This window comes from Lytechinus pictus, chromosome 6 (genome assembly GCF_037042905.1).
Source record: "Lytechinus pictus isolate F3 Inbred chromosome 6, Lp3.0, whole genome shotgun sequence".
Taxonomy (NCBI): Eukaryota; Metazoa; Echinodermata; class Echinoidea; order Temnopleuroida; family Toxopneustidae; genus Lytechinus; species Lytechinus pictus.
Window position 1 is genome coordinate 13403892 of NC_087250.1, and position 21940 is coordinate 13425831.

The following is a 21940-nucleotide window of genomic DNA, read 5'->3' on the forward strand; positions in this document are numbered from 1 at the left end:
GTGAAAAATAAGCGAAACTTTAAAATATCATAACTTTCTTATTTTACATCCGATGAAATTTTCAGCATGATGCTTGGCTGATTTGTCTCTATTGATTCAAATCAACATTTTTCTAAGGTGGACTTGACCTTCAAACTGTCGCTGTAGTTGTTTAGGGGTCTTATACTTGTTACGGGTATAGGATTTCACACGCCAATACTGTGCATTTTCAGATCATGGAAAGTATATATATACTTCTTTAGGGTGCACTAGTGCTTTTTGAAACCCCATGATCACGCACGGTATCCACTCGTCAATGGAAGTGCCCCCCTCCCAGGGTCTTTTAGTGGTTTTCAGAGCCATTCCATGCAGGCAGCGAACCGGGCCGCAGCGACATTGGACTGGCTTGTATACCCAGTGGTTGTGTGTCCGGACGGGTTGAGTGTCCGGACACATGACTTTTACTCTCAATTTTGAAAAGCTTACAAGCAATGTCTTTAATTCTTTTTAGCACAGAATATAAGAAAATATTATAAAGAACAAATATTGATGGTGAAAATAAACTATTCAACCTATATTTTGGGTTTATTCCTGAGATAAAAACAAGGCTTCATTTCAGTTACGTGTCCGGACACCCAACCCCCCATCCTACTTGTTCCATGCAAACTCCAGCCATATTCGCTGATTGCTGCCCTCTACGTTCCGTATGTGTATAAGCGAATTGACTGCGAAAAATAACGGTATGTGTTGGACTCAATGGACTGTGACTGTGTGGTAAATATCTTCATAATATCAGACTACTGGAAGTGATAAGCGGTTTTTCATCTTTTAGTTTACATCGTATGGTAAATATCAGCTTTCTAACGTCTTAATTCAATGTTAAATTGTTTTTTTTTTAGTTTGCACATTGATAAGGGTTTATGAACATGATGAATTTAGTCCCAGTAACTCAAAATGATGTTGGGAGACGAATGCACTATCGTCGACGTCAGTTTTTTTTTGGCACACAAACAAAGTAACAATTAATTAGTGTGTGGAATTTAGAGCTGAGCAATTGTCGCCGGAGCAAATGTCATCGAACCAAATTTTGCCACAGGAAGCTCTTCAACTATCTCCTTCCTTTTTTTGTTAGATAATTATTCTGATATTGATTTAAATAATAATTAATAGGCCTACATACATTTTGTCACAAAAATATTTTTTCCTCCCAAGGACAAGGTAACTTATGTGACTCTTGAAGAGTCAAGGTAGACACTTCAGCCGGGCGGGCGATCGCGCGGACACAGCGCTAGACGTAGATTTTTGCATTGCAGTGAATGGCGAGCGCATATCTAACACACACAGTTCGCTCCGCTTGGCACTTTGGCCGAGCGCTGGAGTTGCATTCGGCATTGCTCGAAAAGACAGAGTCAGTTTCTTCCTTTATTCCGCTAATTTTGATTGGTCGAAAATTCCCGCGGTTGCTTCGTACATCTTCGGTAAACATCGGAAATATACAAGACGGAGTATCCATTACCTTCATGCGAGGGAAGGACCTAATATTCAGGTATTTATTTTTCTTTGCTTGAAATCACCTTCTTGTAATCATCGGATCCCTTGTATACTCGGTCAGTAATAAAATTGTATATTTGAGAACATTTTGTTAAATTCTAATCAAATTTGGTCCGTAGAGAGCCTGCGGATATGAGCTTCAGTTTTGAGTGTCATGAGGTGTTTGTGAATCTGACTCGGCCGATCGAGCAGGGTTGTTTTGAGCGTATACGAACAGCTGTGAGTGACGTCATCCCAGTCAGACGGCAGGTCCCAAGAAAGTGGCTTCTTTCATCCAAGTGATATTCATGACTTGATATGTTTTGCATATTTAATGAGCTTGATGCGGACCAAAACACCTCTTTTCATTCGGTCATTGCTGCTCTAATTGTGCATCGAATTTCATGAATTTGGTATCATTGTAAAGAAAAAGAATCATTCTTTCAGGTCATGTGTTTGAATTTATTAAAAGATTTTGTAATATAGGTTAAAATTTTGATCTAAAATGTGCTACAAAATAATTATTTTCACCTGACAAAAGCTGCTATTTTCACACTTTATTTTTGTTTGAGCCCAAATAATTTTTAGATCATGATAAAGCTGAATATGTATGCTTTAAAATGATATAGACCTGTTTCAAAATTAGAATTGGTTTAATCGGGTCAAGATCACACTTTTCATTTGCCAAGTACATAAAGCAGCTTGAAAACAAGAATACTGCACTCTGATTGGTCAAAGAGACCACACATTGGCAAATTCCAACGGTTCTAGTGCCTGTATTCATGGGAAGGTCACACTTCCCATGTGGTAATCTCCTCAAATACCCCGCGCCTGTTGTTCTGTGAACCTTATCCAGCCAATCAGAACTCTGGATTTCATGCAAGTACAAAATTTCAGAAATCTCGTCTTGTACCTTGGTGGAAAAAGTGTGATCTTGACCCGATTAAAAGGTGCCGCATATCAAGAGTGGCATTGTGAGAAAGTACAGAAGTTCAGCTTTATGGTGATATAGATATCATTGAGGCTCAAAATAAAAAGTTTTGCACAATTTGCAAAAGAAAACAGAGGAAGAAAATTCAGTTTTGAGGCACATTTTCAGGCCAGAAATTTACTTATTTAACAAAATATTGTATACAAAATAAATGACCAATATGGAAGAGTAACATTTACTCTATCTGATGGTGCAATAATATTTCATTTAACTTGAGGTTAAAACAGGTAAATTCTTAGAGAAAGAAAACTCACGAATCACGAGATTTTGCAAGGAGGAGGATTCAGCCACGAGATGATTTGGATGAATCTGGCCTTTTTGCTCATTAGCATAGGGACCTGCGGTCTGACTGATCCCCACTGCGTTGGGCCTGAGATTAGTCTTGGTATTCAGACACAGTATGTTTCAGCCATTGTATATTTTTTTAAATTACGATTTGAGCTCTGTTAATTATGAAAATCAAATTGTTATTTTGAAAATAATTTTGTAGAATTAGTGTGAAATAAGTATTAAGAGCAAAACTGCAAGTAAACTTCAAGAATTTTGTTTGATAAGTGATTTTTTTGTTGGAATGCGTCTGAATGTCTAGAATATGGTATTGTTAAAGGGGAATCCAACCCAAATAAAAACTTGTTTTTATAAGAAAAAGAAAAATCAGACAAGTTGATAGGTGAAAGTTTGAACAATATTGGACAAGCAACAAGAAAGTTATGAATTTTTAAAAGTTGTAAATATTGGTAATCACTATACCCATGGAGACTTCAAATTGGCCGCATATGGGATGTCATAGTGATGTAAGGCAAGGACTACTCTTCCATGTACTCCAATACATATTATGGCTAAAATGTCATTTTCCCCAAAAGTTTTTATTCAAATTATATTTTTCTTTCATTGGGACATAAAACAATATACTACCTGTGTCATATTTAGATTACTGCCCCAGGGGAATGGGTACTTAGGAGAAAACCACAAATCCCTGATAATAAAGTACATGGCCTACGGGAAAGTTGTCCTTGCCCCTTGTCATAATATACTTACCCAGTTGCCAATTTGAAATCTACATACTATTAATGATCTCAATTTTAAAGCAGCTATAACTTTCTTATTGCTTGTCCGATTTCTTTCAAACTTTCACCATTCTGTTTAATTTATTTTTCTCCTTCCCAACACAACATTTTATGGCCAAGGCTGGATTCCCCTTTAATGAAAGTCGTATTTTTGAATGGCACAGAAAGCTCCTTTCATGAATTTAATTTAGAAATAGGTTTACATACATGAGATGTGTTTCATGAATTTGATATCTGATTTATGGACCTTTGTTATGGTGTTAATTATTATTTTGAAGATATTATGAAAAAATAAGAGAAGACAATAATGAGGCAACAGTGATGATGAGACATTAATAATATGAGACAATAAATATTGAGACAATTATAATAATTATTATTACAATAATAATTATTATGATTATAATGATGACAATTATAATTATAATAATTATAATTGTAATAATTATTGAGACAATGTTAATGAGACATAAATTCTAGTATTTATTGACAATAATAATTATTACAGTAATCATTATTATAATAAAATAGTTGTAATGATAACAATTATAATGATGTAATTTGAATTGTAATAATTACTGAGATTATAATATTAATGAGATATCAATAATAATCATTATAATAATACTTATTTATAATTAAAATAAATATAATTGTAGAAATAATTATAATTAAAGGCTTTATAATTATTGAGACAATAATAACTATTATTACAATAGTAATAATTATCATAAAATAATTATAATGATAACAATTATAATGAAAGTAATTGTACTTGTAATAATTACTGAGACAGTAATATTGATAAGTCATCAATAATGATTATTATCATGAAAATTATTATAATTATAATTATAAAAATAATCATAATTATAATTAAAGGCCTTATAATTATTGAGACAATAATAATTATTATTTCAATAATAATTATTATTATGAAATAATTATAACAATAATTACTATAATAATAGTAATTATAATTGTAATAATTATTTAGAAAATAATATTAATGAAACAAAAATAATTATCATGATAATAATTATTATAATTATAATAATAATTGGGACAATAATGAAACGATGATGAGACAATAATAATATCAACAATTTTATTGAGACCACAATAGCAAGACAATAATGAGATAATAGACAATTGAAATCAATCTGTTTTTATTTTTTGATAGAAATCCTAAGATTATTATTTTAATTCTCTTTCTTTGATTACAAATAATATTCATTGAAAACTTATAATTTCTAATGTTCAAGCAAAGAAAATCAATATCAAGTCATGTTTACCCTGTGCACAAACCTACCACAGGGCAATTACCCCCGAAACAGGGTTATGTTAGGTGTAGATTTTTGGATAGGGGTACAGACTACAGTGTAGTTGTCCGGGGGGGGGGGTAATTGTCCAGGGTGGGGGTGGGGGAGGGGAATTGTCCGGGGGTGGGGGTGGGGGGTTATCGTCCAGGGGTAGTTGCCCTTGAACCAAAGAAATCATATGCCAATATGTCAAATCAATCTGAGTACTTTAAGATTTAAATAAAAAGCTTGTACAATTCCCCATAAGCTATGTATTATAAATGTGCCATGCCCAAAACAAAGAGAATAATAAGATTTCGCAATCTTCTTTTGTCCACAAAAAGCACTGTTTTTTCATCACAAAGATGACAATAACTTGACTTCTAGATATCGGAATTTGAAAATTCAAACAGTTTTGTGAATCGTAGATATTGAGCCTCATTGTGAGCCAATCAAGTATGCTGGAACAGCCTTTCCTAATTTTCACCTGAAGTGCCTAGTCAAGGAGGATGATTGTTCAATCATGTTTCATCATTTGGAAACTGGATTCTTTTGGAAGTGGAATATCAATGTTGACTTTTTAAATTAAAATGCACAATCTATAGTTTAATTTTTTCTTTTGTAGAAAAAAAAATTATTTGGAAACTTTTCAATCATGTTTCATTATTTTGAGACTGGATTTGCTTTTATTTATTTTTGTTTTCACTCTTGTAAGAAAATACATGAAAACTCAGAGGAAAGAATATTTCATTTCCTGATGGGTCTAAGTCCTGTATTTATGATTTTTCTTTCTGTTTTATTAATTGTATTATTTTTTGGGGGTTTCCTTTTCCTTTTTTTGTTTTTTCGTTTGGGGTGCAGGTGGGGGTTGTGTTTTAAACTGGAAAATGGGGATGGGATTGGTACAAGTTTTTGTGTCACTTTTGTTTCTCTTGTTTTGAGTGTTTGGAGCTTTGATGTCTGTTTTTGTTGTTTAGAGCTTTGATATCTGTTTTTTCCTGATTGTTTTTTTGTTTGTTTTGAAAGAAATAGACCACTCTTTTCCTTTTATTTTTGCTTCAACTAATAATTTGGTGCCTTTCAAGTCTATCCATGGGGAGATTGGTAAATTTGCATTGTTAAGTTCTTTTCCTCAAAATCTTACTAATTTTTTTGTTTTGTTTCATAATAGATTGGAAGTATGTGTAAAAAATTGTGTACATTTATGTGCATTGATTTTACACTAGAATCTGAATTTATTTATTTTTTCTTAAAAAAGAGAGCTCAAACAGGGCCTTTGTAATACAATGTATACAAATTTAAGAAATGCATTGAAAACTAATGGAATATATTAAAGCTTAATTTTTATCCTTCTTGATACTTGTAATAAATTGCACATAATGCTACATATATTTTGCACTCAACTGCTCATCCCTCCTAAAAAAATTGTAATCAAATGTCCATTGTCTCTAAAATCAAAAGCTACATATATACCTGTATAACAAATTGTTGAAACGATAGAATACATAAGGAATTGGTGAAACAATCAAATACATCAAAAAATAGCACACTTGTATTTTTATTTGGTCATACAAAGTACAAAAGGAATGATAATTTTCATATACCCCTGTACATACATGTATACAATACTAAAGTTTAGTAATTTATATCAGAAAAACAAGGAAATACATTTGAAATTACAAAAACAATATTTTGAACAAATTCATTTAGGAAATTATCTACATGATGCTGTTTTGATGCCAACAAAATTATTTAAATTATCTATCATGATCACCTTCATTTGGCAAAAAAAGAGGCGTGTAATTGTGATTTTGCGTAATTTGCATAATTGATTAGAATTAATTAGAAGAAATTATTTTACACATACACGTTTGTATTAAGAAGAAAAATTACAAAGTGAAATGATTACACATCAATTGAGCTTTTTTCACCTTTCCATTGATACCTAAATTACTTCAAAGGGCTCAAAAGCAAAGAAGTTAGAGCCTGTTGAAGACTTTGGTTCAAAATGGTCACAAAAATCTGTTCTGTACATTCCATTGACTTTACATTAAGACAATGGCCACAAATTTGGATGAATACATGTATGCGCGACTTAAACTGGAATTACTTTACAATTTCTTGATGAAAATTAGAGTTCTTGGTATCATTTGAAAGGTCTTTTTAATAAGAGCTTTCAAATGATACCAAATTTATTGATATTTGATGATTTTCATTTTTTTTTGTCACATACCTACATATTTATTGTAAAAATCCTACACCGAAACAAGCTTAAAAATAAGAAGCTTATTTTCTTTTCATCCTAATTTCACTCCATATCCATCTTCCTGTTAGCCCCGAAATTGGTGATTTAGAGACAACATCGAGTTCCTCACACATATAAATAATTCGCTGCCGATTTCAAAACATCGCATGCGCGAGGGTCAGAGCTCCGCCGGATCTAGGGGGGCAAAGCCATGAAAGCCGGCCCATGCCTCCACCCCTCCCCTTTTGAGAGGCACAATTAAAATTTGTGATGTAAAAATGCCATTAAAACAGAAGTGTGCCCCCCCCCCTTTTTAAAGTGAAGACTTTTTTTTTTTGCTTGTATAATTTTTCCTCAGGGAAATGTGCCCCCCCCCCATTTGGAGAATCTTGGATCCGCCCCTGTTTATATTATATTGGATCGCTCAGAATGGAATACCAGAAATATTACAAGAGTTTGGGAAAATATGTCACAAATCGCATATGAGTGGAATATTGGCTCTAACGAGTGGAATATTTCTGGTATTTCATGAAATATAGCCATCCAATAAAATTATTATCATCTATCGAACCCCTCCCCCCCCCCAAAAAAAAAAGAAGAATAAATTTGATTTAACAAGTCATATCACTTATCACATTATGGCATCATCATTTCATAGGATCGGTTTTGGTCGTTGACATGCGACTTTCGGTAGTCCATTATGACGTCATGGAGCATAATTGTGATCTATGCTTTACATGTATCGCATTGCTTTCATTGTGTGCGTTTTATATTTCACGCATTCGTGCATGTGCACTTGACTGTTAAATATGGTCTCATACTCAACGGCAAATTTTGTACAGAAGCCTATAGATGGGATATTCTTCGGATTTCGGTCTTATTTAGGGATAGGCTCTGATATTTCACACTCAGGAAGTTGATGCAGACCAAAATACACCTTTTTAAGGTATCGCTAAAACACTCTATATAGATGATTATGTCTTTTCCTTTATTAATGATACCATCTCACTCTCTCTCTCTCTCTCCCTCTCTCCAGAGTACATAGGTCCTAGATCATACAAGGGAAATGACAGGCATGGAATTGGACCCAATTTTCACAAAGGCGTTGGCCCTCTTGCGGTCTAGGAGCAAGGACTCGACCGACCAATTGAAACAGATGTTAGATGATGTACTTGGCAAGACCTCAGGAAAGGTTTGCAATCAATTGGATTTATAATGGCAGAACTGGCCAATCAAATTTATTATTGTATATGCCTTTTGTTTGATACACTCACCGGGAACCAATCAGCGCTGTTCTTTCTTCTTTGAAATTGTGTGTGGCCCTGGTTTATACAGTGCATCCCACAAAGAGGACAGTTAGTCAAGATCTGTTCAAGATGCTATGAGTTGAATATAGCGTCTCTTTCTTTCACCGAATGCAAAATCTTGCACCATTGCACGAATAAGAATATTTGGTATTTGTGTTGTACAACGCCTTGGAATTTAGCGAAAATATGAGAAAAAAAAAAGTTTTTCCCTGCAGTAATCTATGAAAAGGGAGCAAAAATATTGAAAGCAAAAACCAAAATCCCACAAGCGCACATGACCTTGGGCAGTATTGTGTATTTAGCCAGCAGGCTTATACGCGTATTGCACCTTATTACTGAGCGCAATGAATTAAATCGTATTGTGACGTCACCTCCTAAAGCCGTGCAACGGTACAATTTGGATGGTACGTGTTGTGTGCAACGGTACAAATGTTTGACATTCAGTCTCCCATTTGCTCGCGTACAACAAGCTAAGTAGGCGATGTACAACGTTAAATGTATTAATTAGGAGGACAAAAGCCCCTAGAAGTGGAAATTACTTTCTCTCCTGTGCACAAGACTTTAATCTGTTGACTACTGAATTCTGTGATTCCCATAGGTTTTGTACAGGAATCACCCGGTTCCAGTTGGCAATGGGTTAACCTGTTGACTACTGAGTTATGTGATTCCCATAGGCTTTGTACAGGAATCACCCTGTTCCAGTAGGCAGTGGGTGAATATCTGTTCATCTGGGCCCGTTGCAGAAAGAGTTGCGATCAAACGCAACTAAAAAAATCTTGCGCAACTTGATTTTCAGCCAATGAAGCACCCGTATTTGGGAAAATACGGGCTTGCGCTTTATATGTTGACTTGCGTTTAAATGCAACTCTTTCTGCAACAGGCCCCTGATGGGCCATGCACATGTGATCAAACTTATAGTTGGGGGAAGTTAATGCTGAGGAGACACTTCACATAACACTCTTGTGATTTTGTTTCCTCCCTAAGCAGCTGAGCAGTAAGCCTGCTTCTCCGTCAGTGACTGCATCAAGGACTGAGATTCCTACCAAGAAAACAACTGTGAAGAGACCTGCTGAAAAGGTGATGATGATGATGGTGATGATGATACTGATAATAATCATTGGCTTTTACATAGCGCAATATCAATCTACAACTGGTCAAATCACTTTACAATTATTATTACCCGGTCACTGGATTCATAGCAATTCAAGCAGCCTGTTAGGCGTACACTTGCTAAGCCAACCACACTGACGGTTGTTTCCTACCGGTACCCAATAAGCATCTGGGTTAGAGTGGCAAAGTGTGGATTGATGCCTTGCCAAAGGATGCTAGGCCATGGTTGGATTTGAACACACAACCCTCTGTTTACAAGGCGACAGTCAGAACCGCTACACCACAGCGCTTTCACAATGGTGATGATGGTGTTGATGGTGATGGTGATGTTGATGGTGATGGTGATGATGATGGTGATGATGATGGTGGTGATGATGGTGGTGGAGATGATGGTGTTGATGATGATGATGATGGTGGTGATGGTGATGATGATGGTGGTGGTGATAGTGGTGGTGATGATAATTATGATGATGCTGATGATGGTGGTGTTGATGATGATGATGGTGATGGTGATGATGATGATGATGGTGATGATGATGGTGTTGATGATGATGATGGTGGTGTTGATGATGATGATGGTGGTGGTGATGATGATGAATTAGTGCACACCACGAGTTATTTATTTATTATTTATTATTTATTCGGCAATTCACACAAAATATAACAATGTAAATATGAGTACACAAACAATTATAAATGCAAAATCTTACTGGCGGTCCTCTGAATGCATCAGTTGGCTGCCGGGGAAGAGGAAAGCAAACTTAATCACTGTAACCGTAATGGTCCCTCTTCCCGACCAACTGGTGCACATAGAAGACCTGTAAGATATAGCATGAAGGTAAATAAAATGTAAAATGTAAAACATTTCATAAACTAAACAACTAACAAAAACAAAGTACAAGGAGAACATGAAACTAATATGTATGATGACACTAGGTCATGACACGATACTGAGCTTAAACATGAGGAATTAATTCTGGCTTAAAAACTATTGCATAAAATGTAAAGTAAGCAAACTGAAACGATGAAGTATAAAACTGAGAGTTAGTAAACAAGTGGGTCAGCTCCATATCTCATAGTATCGCACCAAATTTTTCTTTTGTGTGAATGATATTGGACGTAAAGCTAATTAGTTGAGAGCTCTTTTTAAAACTCATCAGCTTTTATAGAATACTCCTATGAAAATGACTGACTGAGTACACCACGTGAATAGAAAACAAATATCCATCACTGATGCTATTCGTGTCTGATTTTGCCCACAGTCAAGTTTTGGAGCGGCTCTTTCCAGTGGCGACACTGGCGTTGTTGCGAAGAAACCAAAGATAGAGGCAGAGGTCCGGCAGTCCAAGATTCAACCACGGAAACCGGTGATCGATGATGACGATGATGACGACCACGACCAGTCTGTGGAGGAGGATGACGAAGATGACACGGACGATGATCAGACGGAGGAGAAAGAAGAGAAAACAAGTCAGAGCAGCGAGGAAGAAGGTATGGATATCGTCTTACAAAAGATTTGCGATTGATCCAAACAACCTCAACTATGGAAAGCCAGTAATATCAACATCTAACATTCAAGATTCTTTTATTGGTCAATATATAAATACAAAGATATTTGGTTTCCAATGGCGTGTTTTCCTTCAGCAAAAATTTTATTCGCACTGTGCTGCACTCGACCCAGGTGAGGTGAATGGGTACCCGTCAGGATTAATTCCTTGCATGCACTGAGCGCCGGTGATGGTAGCTCGAGCTAAAGCCGGAACCATGTACCCAGGGGTCGCATTTTTGGTCTCAAAAGTTGCGTAAGACTTAAAATTAAAAATGTCAGCGAGTGACGCAGTCCAAAAGGACACTGTTACATCCGCACAAGCTGGAAGAAATACTCAATTAATCATATGACTTATTTCTTCAAGCTTTGATGCATGATTTAACTATGTACCACCTACTTATGCAAATTTTGACATGAAAGAAATTCATGGTCTCCTGTTATATAGAAAATTACAGAACTTTTGGATGAAACAAAGACACAGTGTCCTGTTACCTTCAAAACCCTATTTTTCTTATTTATTTTTGAAAAGCATCATGAAATGACATGTCTGTGATGTTCACACACTTCCTATAGGCACCACAAATATTATATGTAATGACCTTGTTTAGTTGTGTAATACTTCTGAAGTTATGATAACATGTCACACATGCGGTCCAAAGGCGGTGGAATGACCCGGCTTTCAACATTCATTCATTCAATCATTTGTTCATTCATCCATCCATTCATTCATTGATTTGTTTATTCATTCACTCACTCATTCATCCATCCATCAATTCATTTATCCATTCATTCATTTATTCATCCATCCATTCATTCATATATTTATTCATTCATTCATTCATCCATCCATTCATTCATTTGTGCTTGATGAGGAGCCTGTAATTAATTTCTTTCAGATGATGAGAGGGGATCGAGGAAGGCGGAAGAGAAGCTGGGAGCCTCTGTCGGCGATGATGACGAAATGTGGCTGGGTTTAGCCTGTGTGGTGTGTAAGGATCTGGATATATCAGCTGGTAACACACTGATTGAATGTCAAGAATGCCATAATCTTTATCATCAGGTAAGTAAGACTACCGGTGGTGTTAGCGGTGGTGGTGGTGGCGATGATGGTTATTTTGATGATTGATGGTTGTTATGGTGATGGTGGAGATGATGACCATGCCGTGTGGCTCGGTTTAGCCTGTGTGGTGTGTAAGGATCTGGATATATCAGCTGGTAACTGATTGAATGTCAAGAATGCCATAATCTTTATCATCAGGTAAGTAAGACTACCGGTGGTGGTGGTGGTGGTGATGATGGTTATTTTGATGATTGATGGTTGTTATGGTGATGGTGGAGATGATGACCATGCCGTGTGGCTCGGTTTAGCCTGTCTACTGTGTAAGGATATGGATATATCGACCGGCAAAAATGTTAAGAATGCAATAATCTTTGTCATCAGGTAAGTCTGACTACCAGTGATGATGATGATGATGATGATGATGGTGATGATGATGATGATGGTGATGATGATGATGATGATGGTGGTGATGATGATGATGATGATGATGATGATGATGATGATGATGGTAATGGTGATGATGATGATGGTGATAATGATGGTGATAATGATGGTGATGGTGATGATGATGATGGTGATGATGGTGATAATGATGGTAATGGTGATGATGATGGTGATGATGATGGTGATGATGATGCTGATGGTGATAATGATGCTGATGGTGATAATGAAGTGATGATGGTGATAATGGTGATGATGATGATGATGGTGATGATGATGATGATGGTGATAATGATGATGATGAAGCAGACAATGATCGCAATAGCGAAGATTAAATGATGGTGCAGGTCTACATTCATGTTACTTTACATATTCATATTATCTGCCACATTTTGAAAAAAGGAGTTTTTCATTTCCTGTCTTGTTTTGTCATCAGTTATTCATGGTTTTCAAGTTATTATTGGTGTTTTTTTATCATTTATCAGAAATGCCATACCCCGCCTGTCACTGATGCAGATCCTAACGACCCTAGACTGGTCTGGTATTGCGCAAAGTGTAAACGCAACATGAAGAAACTGGTAAGCACACTACCTTTTTTTCATTTTTACTTACAAAAACTTCTCTTTTTTTACGTCCTATTAAAATGTAAGCATATTCTATCAATGAAAGTGTAAACGCAGTATGAAGGGACTGGTTACGACACAATCTCTTTTTTTTACCTCCTAAAATGCAACGTTCTCGCCAGGTTCATTCTGACCGGGAGGAGGGTGCCCTTCACGAGCATGATATATATTTTTAGTCATTTGTAATGAATACTTAAATATAACGATATTGTTGTTCTTATTAATTAATTGTGAATTTTGAAATATGTTTTGAAAGTATAGCTTAATTGACAGGAAAGCAGATTTCTATTTTTACATATTACACTATGTATCATTACAGCGTGTGTGAAAGAGAGAGGAAGGGGGGGGGGGGGTTGGAGGATGGTCGAAGGGAGAGAGCAAAGGGAGGGGTCGTGGAAAATGAAAAGGGGATGTTGAGATCATTTGTGTGGGATTGGTGAAGAAGTCGAAGCGAATACATGTTTAAAGACGTGTCTACACTACTTATTATTATGACGGCTGAATAATCTTTCTTTACATGTATTTTTGGCGATTTAAAATTTTTAAAAATGTTTTCTTGAGTGGGAAGAGGTACGTGATTCAATAAATTGCAACACAATATAACCATAGGTGCAGTTTTAAAGTTACAGAAATTCACGAACAGATTATTAAAAATGAAAAAAAAGGAGTCAGAAAGATCTTCTTAATTCTATAGCCCCCATCCAGCGTAAACAACATGAAGAATATTTGAGGTCACGAAATCAGCTGAATCGCACTCGAACAACAGGTTAACAGGTCCCGTACGTGGCACACATTCCAAGGGTGGGATTTCAGGGAAACCTGTTTTCAAGCACAATGATTGGCTCAACCAAGAAATTGAATACAAATTTGATCACGTGTCATCGGCTTTGGTGCGTCTGTTCACATTCCAACTCATTTCATAAATATCGCCCACTCGCAGTAATTAGGCTAACGACGTTGTAAAGATAACTCTTTATAAAGCATAATTCCGATATAAAACATAAAGACAAGTGAAATTTAACAATTCATGCAACGATATTCAAATTATACTAGCAACTCATGTGGGCATGAACAAACGAAATACATTTCCTCTAAAACGTTCACACAAATCAACTTCAATAATTCATACTTGAAATGAATATCTGTGAATGAATTGTCAATTACACTTTATCAGAAATATGTTTAATGGAGTATTATTATGTTGAATGTGTACTTCTATCGAAATCTATTGAAACTCGTACCCCTCCCGACCTAAGGTGGATTTCTCAATTGCCGTAAAGATTATTCAGCCATAATCACAGTAGACACATCCATAAATGAATATTAATTTCATTTGCTCCGAACATTGACTTCTTTTCGCCAATCCCCTCCCTCACAAAGTCACAAACATCCAATCAATCATTTACATTGCCCACGACCACACCCCCCCCCCATTATTCTCCCTCCTTTACACAAATCAATTTTAAATAATATTTTATCGTAATTGTCAAGCACATGTACAACAAATTCATAAAGTGCTGACAAATAACATTTCGTTCATTATTTCATTGGCAGGCAAAGATTAATAAAGAACAATACAAATGAAAATACAATGTACGTATAACTCACATAAAAAAATGAGTCGTAATATGATAAAAAGTATGAATAACAATAACAAAAATTATTACGTATGAAAATTATAATAGATTCAATGAATATCTGAAGAAAAAAAAATTCAAATTAAATTAGACCCCCCCCCCCGGCCTGGATAGCGTTAACTGGGCTATTTCAGACCAGGATATATGGGGGGGGGGTCAATTTAACCCCCCCCCCCCTTCTGATCACACAATACCTGTTTACTACCAGACTGTAAAGTACAATTTTCAAAAAAACTTTATTAATTATTTTGAATTGACCTTTTACACAGATTCATTTTTTGGAGCAATTTTGAGTCTGACGTGCACTAACAAAATGTTGCATAATTTCGGAACCGCGTACCCGGACATCGCAAATTCAATCTCAAAATATGCGCAAGGCTTGAAAGTGATAAGTCAGTGAATGGCATGGTTAACAAATTTCGCACAACGGTGTTGTGACAGAAATTCAAGGGGGGTAAATTTGACCCTCCCCCCTCCCAGTTAAATAAGGGTAAATGGTGACCATAGAATAGCAAAAGAATTGGTAGCTAGTATGTACAATGAATGAATCAGTCAGTAAATATTTTTGTTATATCTCCTTTTGACAGGTTGCTAAGAAACCAACGAACCTCCCTGAGACGGTCATTACCAGTGGTTTGTCTTCGTCATCATCCTCCTCGTCATCGTCGTCAACATCGGGGAAAGAGCACGATAAGAACCAGGATCAAACAAGTCCCATGAATCTATTCAGAAGAGCTGACCCTAAGGTAAGTTAGATGTTTAACAAATGATTCCGTTAGAATATGTGTAATTGATAAGAAATGGACAAGTCCACCCTAACAAAAAGTTATTTTGAATAAAAAGAGAAAAATCTAACAAGCGTAGCACTGAAAATTTCATCGAAATTGGACGTAAAATAAGAATGTTATGACATTTTTAAGTTTTGCTTAATTTCACAAAGCAGTTATATGCACGTCCTGGTCGGTATGCAAATGAGGGGACTGATGACGTCACCCACTCACTACTTAATTTGTATTTTATTATATGAAATATGAAATATTCTACTTTGCTCCTCATTGTCTGTGAAGCAAAGTTTTCTCCTCACTGAACATGTGGCATTACCATTGTTATAACATTTTATGGTTCAGTCAAGTTGGTCCTTATTGTCAAATCTGTAGAAAATGAAATATAGTATAATTCAAACAAAAGAAATAGTGAGTGAGGGACATCATCAACTCTCTCATTTGCATATCACGGAGTTGTGCATATAACTATTTGAGAAAAATAAGCGAAACTTAAAAATGTGATTTTTAAGTTGTTGTTTTTTTTTTTTTTTACCTGATTACTAAGAAAGCATGAATGCTTGTAAGCAAGCAACCAGAGGACTGACGGCTTAAGGTCCTCTCCGAAGGACCTGGTACTGAGGATTAATGCCTTACCAAAGGGCACTAGCGCACCAAGTGGGAATCGAACCCGGGTCACCGGAATACGAATCCCCCGCTCTACCGACTGAGCTATCGCGCCATTACTTTCTTATTTTACATCCGATTTTGATTAAATTTTCAGCATTAAGCTAGTTTGGTTTTTCTCTATTGATTCAAATCAACATTTTTCTCGGGTGGACTTGACCTTTAATAAGCATGGATTTCCAGCCAAATCTCTGCTCTTTTTCCAAACAATAATAATACACTGTCCCAAATATGCCTATCTGTGCTGGTGATTTTTGGTCACAGGTAAAAAAAAAAACCTTAATGACTCGGTGTTAGTAATTCCCTTCCATCACAACAATCACGTAGTGTGTATATTGATGTGAAAGTTATGTTTACTTGATCTTTAATAACTGAAATTTCAGGAATGCTTTGATTTAAGCATACTGTGAATATTTCATTTCTTGGAATTTATGTTAGCTCTGGCAATAGCGAAGGCAGGAATTTCAACTGTGCGCAGTTAAGAGCCCTTTTATTTTTTTAAATTGTATTATATAATTTGTGTTTCTTTATTTTATACATGTAGCCCTCCCCAACCTCAACATCCAGTGGCCAGCAACCATTTGGCGGTTTAGCGAGCTACGCCGCTAATCTCACAAATCGACAAAATTCCTCATCGTCCAAATCCTCTGCCTCTGGATCCAGTCGCATCATAACGAGTACCGGAGCTAAAATAGCGCCCTCATCCATTACCAGTCGGAGCTCGAGCACCTCCGGTACGACGACCACCATGAGCGGGAAGCTCCTGAAGCCGCAATCTGTGCAGCGGTCGACGTCCGTCTTGCAGTCGGGTAAGTGGCCGAGCGCACCCTCTGGGATGTCCGCGACTGCGAAGACGACATCGAGCAGTTCGGCGTCGGGGAAGGCACTGCCGCAAACGAGCACGGCATCAGCCATGAAGAGACTGCATATGATGAAAAAGAAAGCTTCGAAACGATAGCGTTCTGGTACTAAGTCCATCCTCTGGGATGTCTGCGAAAGTAAAGATAATGGTGAACACTTTAGCGGCAGGGGGGAAGGCTCTTCTTCTTCCGTTGAGTACAGTCCTCTTTACAGAGTATAGTCGTACTTGGCTGAGGCCGCAATCACAAAAACACATGACATTTGGTGCAGTTGAACAAAACTGAACTATAGTGCAAGTAAAAAGATGCATCTCAACTGGAGAGCTAACGGAGGGTGAGTGGTTCCAGGTGGCTTCTGAAAGAAGGCTCTGCTGCATACAATTGCAGCATCGGCAATGAAGAGAGTATATACAATAAAAACTCAAAGCAATGAAATGTTCTGGAGCCTCGTGCATCCTCAGTGATGTTTTCGACAACAAAAGCAACATCAAGTAATTCAGCATTGCGGACGGCACTGCTATGAGTATGGCTTTGTCCATGCAAAGACTACATTCAAATGCTGGAGATTTTTCCAATGTATTTGTTTCAAATTATGTACGATTTGAAGAATTAATAACTTTTTGAGGGGTGAAAGATTGTTATAGACCTGTATTTGTGATTGTATGATATATTTCTTCTGAGAAAGACCTTTGATGATAGACTTGAATTCGTTGTTGTATAGATTATTTTTTCGGAGAAAAATTAGATAGAAACATCGGAAGAATGTAACATTGGAAGATCATTAATTGTAGACCGGTGTTTGTTATTGTATGGATTTATTTCATCTGAGAAAATGAAATAAACATTGGAAGAATATGAATATACAATCGGATGTGTTAAATTTTTGAAATAAAGATATAACTTTGATTGTGGCGAAGAACAAGAGAAAATTACCGAAAGAGAGAAAGTGGAGTTTACCTCCCACACCACCCTTTGGCCCCCATCAAAGAGTTACGATTGACCCGATTAACCACAACTAGAAAGCCAGCAACGTCAACATCTAAAATGGACATATATTTTCTAGATAGGATGTATATTCATCATTCTCTTGATGATTCAGTGTGATTCGTTTTGTTTACTAAGGAGATCGTGCAAATTTACTGTAGAAAAAATTATGGTATGGATGGATTTCCATACAGTTGAGATTGATCAATCGTAACTCTATGTAAGACGCGGCCCTGGTTCTTTGAGCAGTTAATGTGAAAATTTCTCAAACTTAGATGAAACACGTGTGTATTCGTGCTAAACTTTTATTTGTCCTCAATAACCCTGAAACTCACCACAATATAGGATGAAAAACATATATCATATTTATCATTTAGATATAAATGTCTCCAAGATGCATAAAATTTAGTTTATGCCCAGTTTTCTCAAATTCAGTAAGTCTAGTAGCTGTGCTGTCTGTCTTTGAACTGTTTTATGTAACTCCAATACACACGTACGTGAATCCCTCCAACTCAGCGTAAAAAGTGGGCGGAGCTAAATCGGATTTTCGCGCCTAGCAACCCCTGTTAGCATCGTTTTGGGCTTTTATAATGGCTGGCTCCGCTGAGTTGATACATAACCTATAGGCGGTTCACGTACGTGTACACAGAGTATTATTAGCTTCACGGTACATTCAGGGTACACTGCACACACTGTACATAAGACATGCTGGGTTCATCCATAGAGTTGAGTTGTAGTACAGGGCCCCATCTCACAAAGAGTTACGATTGATCCAATTAATCCTAACTCTATGGAAATCCATCAGTGTCATAATTTTTTCTACAGGAAATTTGCAAAATGTCCTTTGTAAACAAAGGAGATCACACCAAATTGTCAAGTCAATGAATTTATGGATATACATTCATATCTAGAATCTTTTTTTTAAATAAACATGCATTTTATATTTTGACTTTGCTGGCTTTCCATAGTTGCACGGATCCATGATTGGATCAATCGCAACTCTTTGTGAGACAGGGCCCAGATCGCTCCTTACTCAAGGTCAATGAAACTAACTCTCATTCACTTTCACACTTTGGTGTACATCTCCAATGTTTTAAACTACATCTTGTATGATACTCTGAACCTTTTGGACTGGTACTTTTACACTTTAGACCATAGTCTGGGGTCTGGTTCAAGCTGAAATTATGGGAAGCCAAATGTCAAAATTTTGTTTACATAGCATGCATCTCATGTTTACTGTGCTTCTCGTAATTCTTTAATTGTGAAGACATCTGTCTGATATCTTCCCCAGACAATAAAGAATGATTGGAGAGTCAAATTAGCTGATACATTTATCCTCTATTTAATACAGATCTGTGTCGCAGTTGGCTATCCATATTTAATCCGCAACTTTTGAGCAGAATTTATTACTGCGGCTTTTCATAATTCTTTGTGAAGACATCTTACTGATATCTTCCCCAGACAATAAAGAATGATTGCAGAGTCAAATTAGCTGATACATTTATCCTCTATTTAATACAGATCTGTGTCGCAGTTGGCTATTCATAGTTAATCCACAACTTTTTTAGCAGAGTTTGTTACTGTGACTTTTCATAATTCTTTGTGAAGACATCTGTCTGATATCTTCCCCAGACAATAAACAATGATTGGAGAGTCAAATTAGGTGATACATTTATCCTCTAATTAATACAGATCTACGTTGCAGTTGGCTATCCATAGTTAATCCACAACTTATTGAGCAGTTTATTACTGTGGCTTTTCATAATTCTTTGTGAAGACATCTGACTGATATCTTCCCCAGACAATAAAGAATGATTGGAGAGTCAAATTAGCTGATACATTTATCCTCTATTTAATACAGATCTATGTCGCAGTTGGCTATCCATAGTTAATCCACAACTTATTGAGCAGTTTATTACTGTGGCTTTTCATAATTCTTTGTGAAGACATCTGTCTGATATCTTCCCCAGAAAATAAAGAATGATTGGAGGGTCAATTTAGCTTATACATTTATCCTCTATCTGTGTCACAATTGGCTATCCATAGTTAATCCACAACTTTTGACCAGTGTTTAAATTGAACCAAACTTCAGAACACAAAGTACAATTAAAATTAATGAAAATGATTGCCTCGGATGCTCTTTCCACCTACCTTGCAGCACTTGACATTCCCTTATAGATTACCAAAGTGATAATATCACAAACATCTCTTTTTTTTGCATTTCAGCATTTTGTATACCTTATTTCTGTAGAGCATGATAAAACTACATCCGCAATCCAAATTTGGTGAGAATGCCTCTAAGGGAGCCCAAGATGTGACCTCGTGAATACATAATATAATTAGCCCCATTGGAATCAATGTACATGTATCATTATTTTGCCTGGTTTATATTACATTTAGAAGGAAAATAATACATTGCCTTCAATTGGGCTAATTATGTCTTCAAATCTGGGGCCCGATTAGTCCTCACCTTGGTGAGGGGGGAAGATGAGTGGATTCGGGCTAATTAGAGGTTGCATGGGCCTAATTACAACTGGCAGGCAAAAGACATTCTCAATTTTTAAATTTGATATTGCTGATTGACAAAAATGAATGAATATGATTGACAATCTAACACTGATTCTAGGGAGGGTACCTACTGAACTTCCTTTTTCCAAATTGGAAAGATATATCACTACTTTGGAACTATTTTTTTTACTGGCGGAAGAATTAGGGCCATTTTACTCAAGTGATGAATTTGATCCTGTCTTCATAATCGCCGATTTATTTTTAAAATGAGACGGTCGAGGTACCCTTTTCTAGTCAGATATGGAATGTCAGACATATATCCTGTCCACTGGTAGTAAACATTCAACCCTCAAATTTCCTCCTTATTTTTTTTATGAATTTTTTTACAGTGCCACTTTAACACACGAGTCTATGGAAAATGATGGGAGATGTATTAGGCCTGTGATACCGAGAGAGTGGCAGTCATGTGCCCTCTATGTTAACTTTGGGAAAGAGAACTTCCAAACACCATGGTCCAATCTGGACTAGGGCCCGATGACCCGAATCCCACCAAATTTGGGCCTTGAGGGTATTTCATCTTGCTCAACAGAAATGTGGAATAAAAAAATGCTGAAATGCAAAATTGGAAAATCGATTGGCCGTCATGAGCGCTTCTATAGTCGCTGCCCCCCCCCCCCCCCCCCTCCATGTTGAAAAGGTTCCATGACATGCTCCGATGACAATTGCTCCAATGAAAAATCTGCATGTTAAAGCCAAACATAATATCTAACCTCCAAAATGAAATGAACCCAATAAATCCTTTTCTTTACATAATTCTTTTGAACCAAGAACTATTACAATCCTGACTCAAACCCTATGCCCTTTGAGATATTAAGACCCAAGCAAATGTCGCAGGAGCAAATTTTGTGTCACGAAATGATAGCCCATGAGTTTCTTCTCTGACAAAAAGGAATAGGGTTCTTTGGTTTCATTCCATACACAAGTTAATAGATTAAATCAAGTTTTTGTGATTATATTTTTTTGGATACTAATGAAAATGTACTATATGGTGCTCCTCAGAATAGAATATTTCGAGATAGACGACACTGTATGCCTTAATTTTGCCTTTTATTTTTATGAGATTGGTCCAGGTATGCTAGGGGTCCTTTTCATAAGACTCTGTAAAATAACAGATTTACAAAAACAGTTCAAAGCTACTGAAACCCTTCCATCCATTTGTTGTTATATCAAGTGTTTATGAAAATGGGAACCTGATGTTGATTGAATTCGTTGTGAATTACCTTCACCTGCCCTCCCCTGG

At 36.4% G+C, this 21940-nt stretch overlaps 1 protein-coding gene across 2 annotated transcripts; it reads left to right on the plus strand.

Annotated features, from left to right (window-relative positions):
* The first annotated feature begins 334 nt into the window (after positions 1-334).
* Positions 335-19620, plus strand: LOC129263793 (integrator complex subunit 12-like). 2 transcript variants are annotated; one of them, XM_064100950.1, is made up of 8 exons: positions 335-824; positions 8150-8305; positions 9408-9497; positions 10793-11021; positions 11976-12139; positions 13066-13158; positions 15428-15586; positions 16833-19620. In XM_064100950.1, the coding sequence occupies exons 2-8, from the start codon at positions 8180-8182 to the stop codon at positions 17244-17246; spliced, it is 1275 nt and encodes a 424-aa protein (XP_063957020.1). In that variant the 5' UTR covers positions 335-824; positions 8150-8179; the 3' UTR covers positions 17247-19620. The 2 variants fall into 2 exon arrangements, with proteins under 2 accessions (XP_063957020.1, XP_063957019.1); XM_064100949.1 differs by having other exon boundaries at positions 652-824; positions 9405-9497.
* Positions 19621-21940: the final 2320 nt, after the last annotated feature.

Excerpts from the sequence above, each read along its gene's own strand:
- LOC129263793 (XM_064100949.1), top strand. The coding sequence starts at position 8,180 with ATGACAGGCATGGAATTGGACCCAATTTTCACAAAGGCGTTGGCCCTC. Across the intron at positions 13,159-15,427 it reads AACGCAACATGAAGAAACTG|GTTGCTAAGAAACCAACGAA; the intron begins GTAAGCACACTA and ends TCCTTTTGACAG. Across the intron at positions 15,587-16,832 it reads TCAGAAGAGCTGACCCTAAG|CCCTCCCCAACCTCAACATC; the intron begins GTAAGTTAGATG and ends TTATACATGTAG.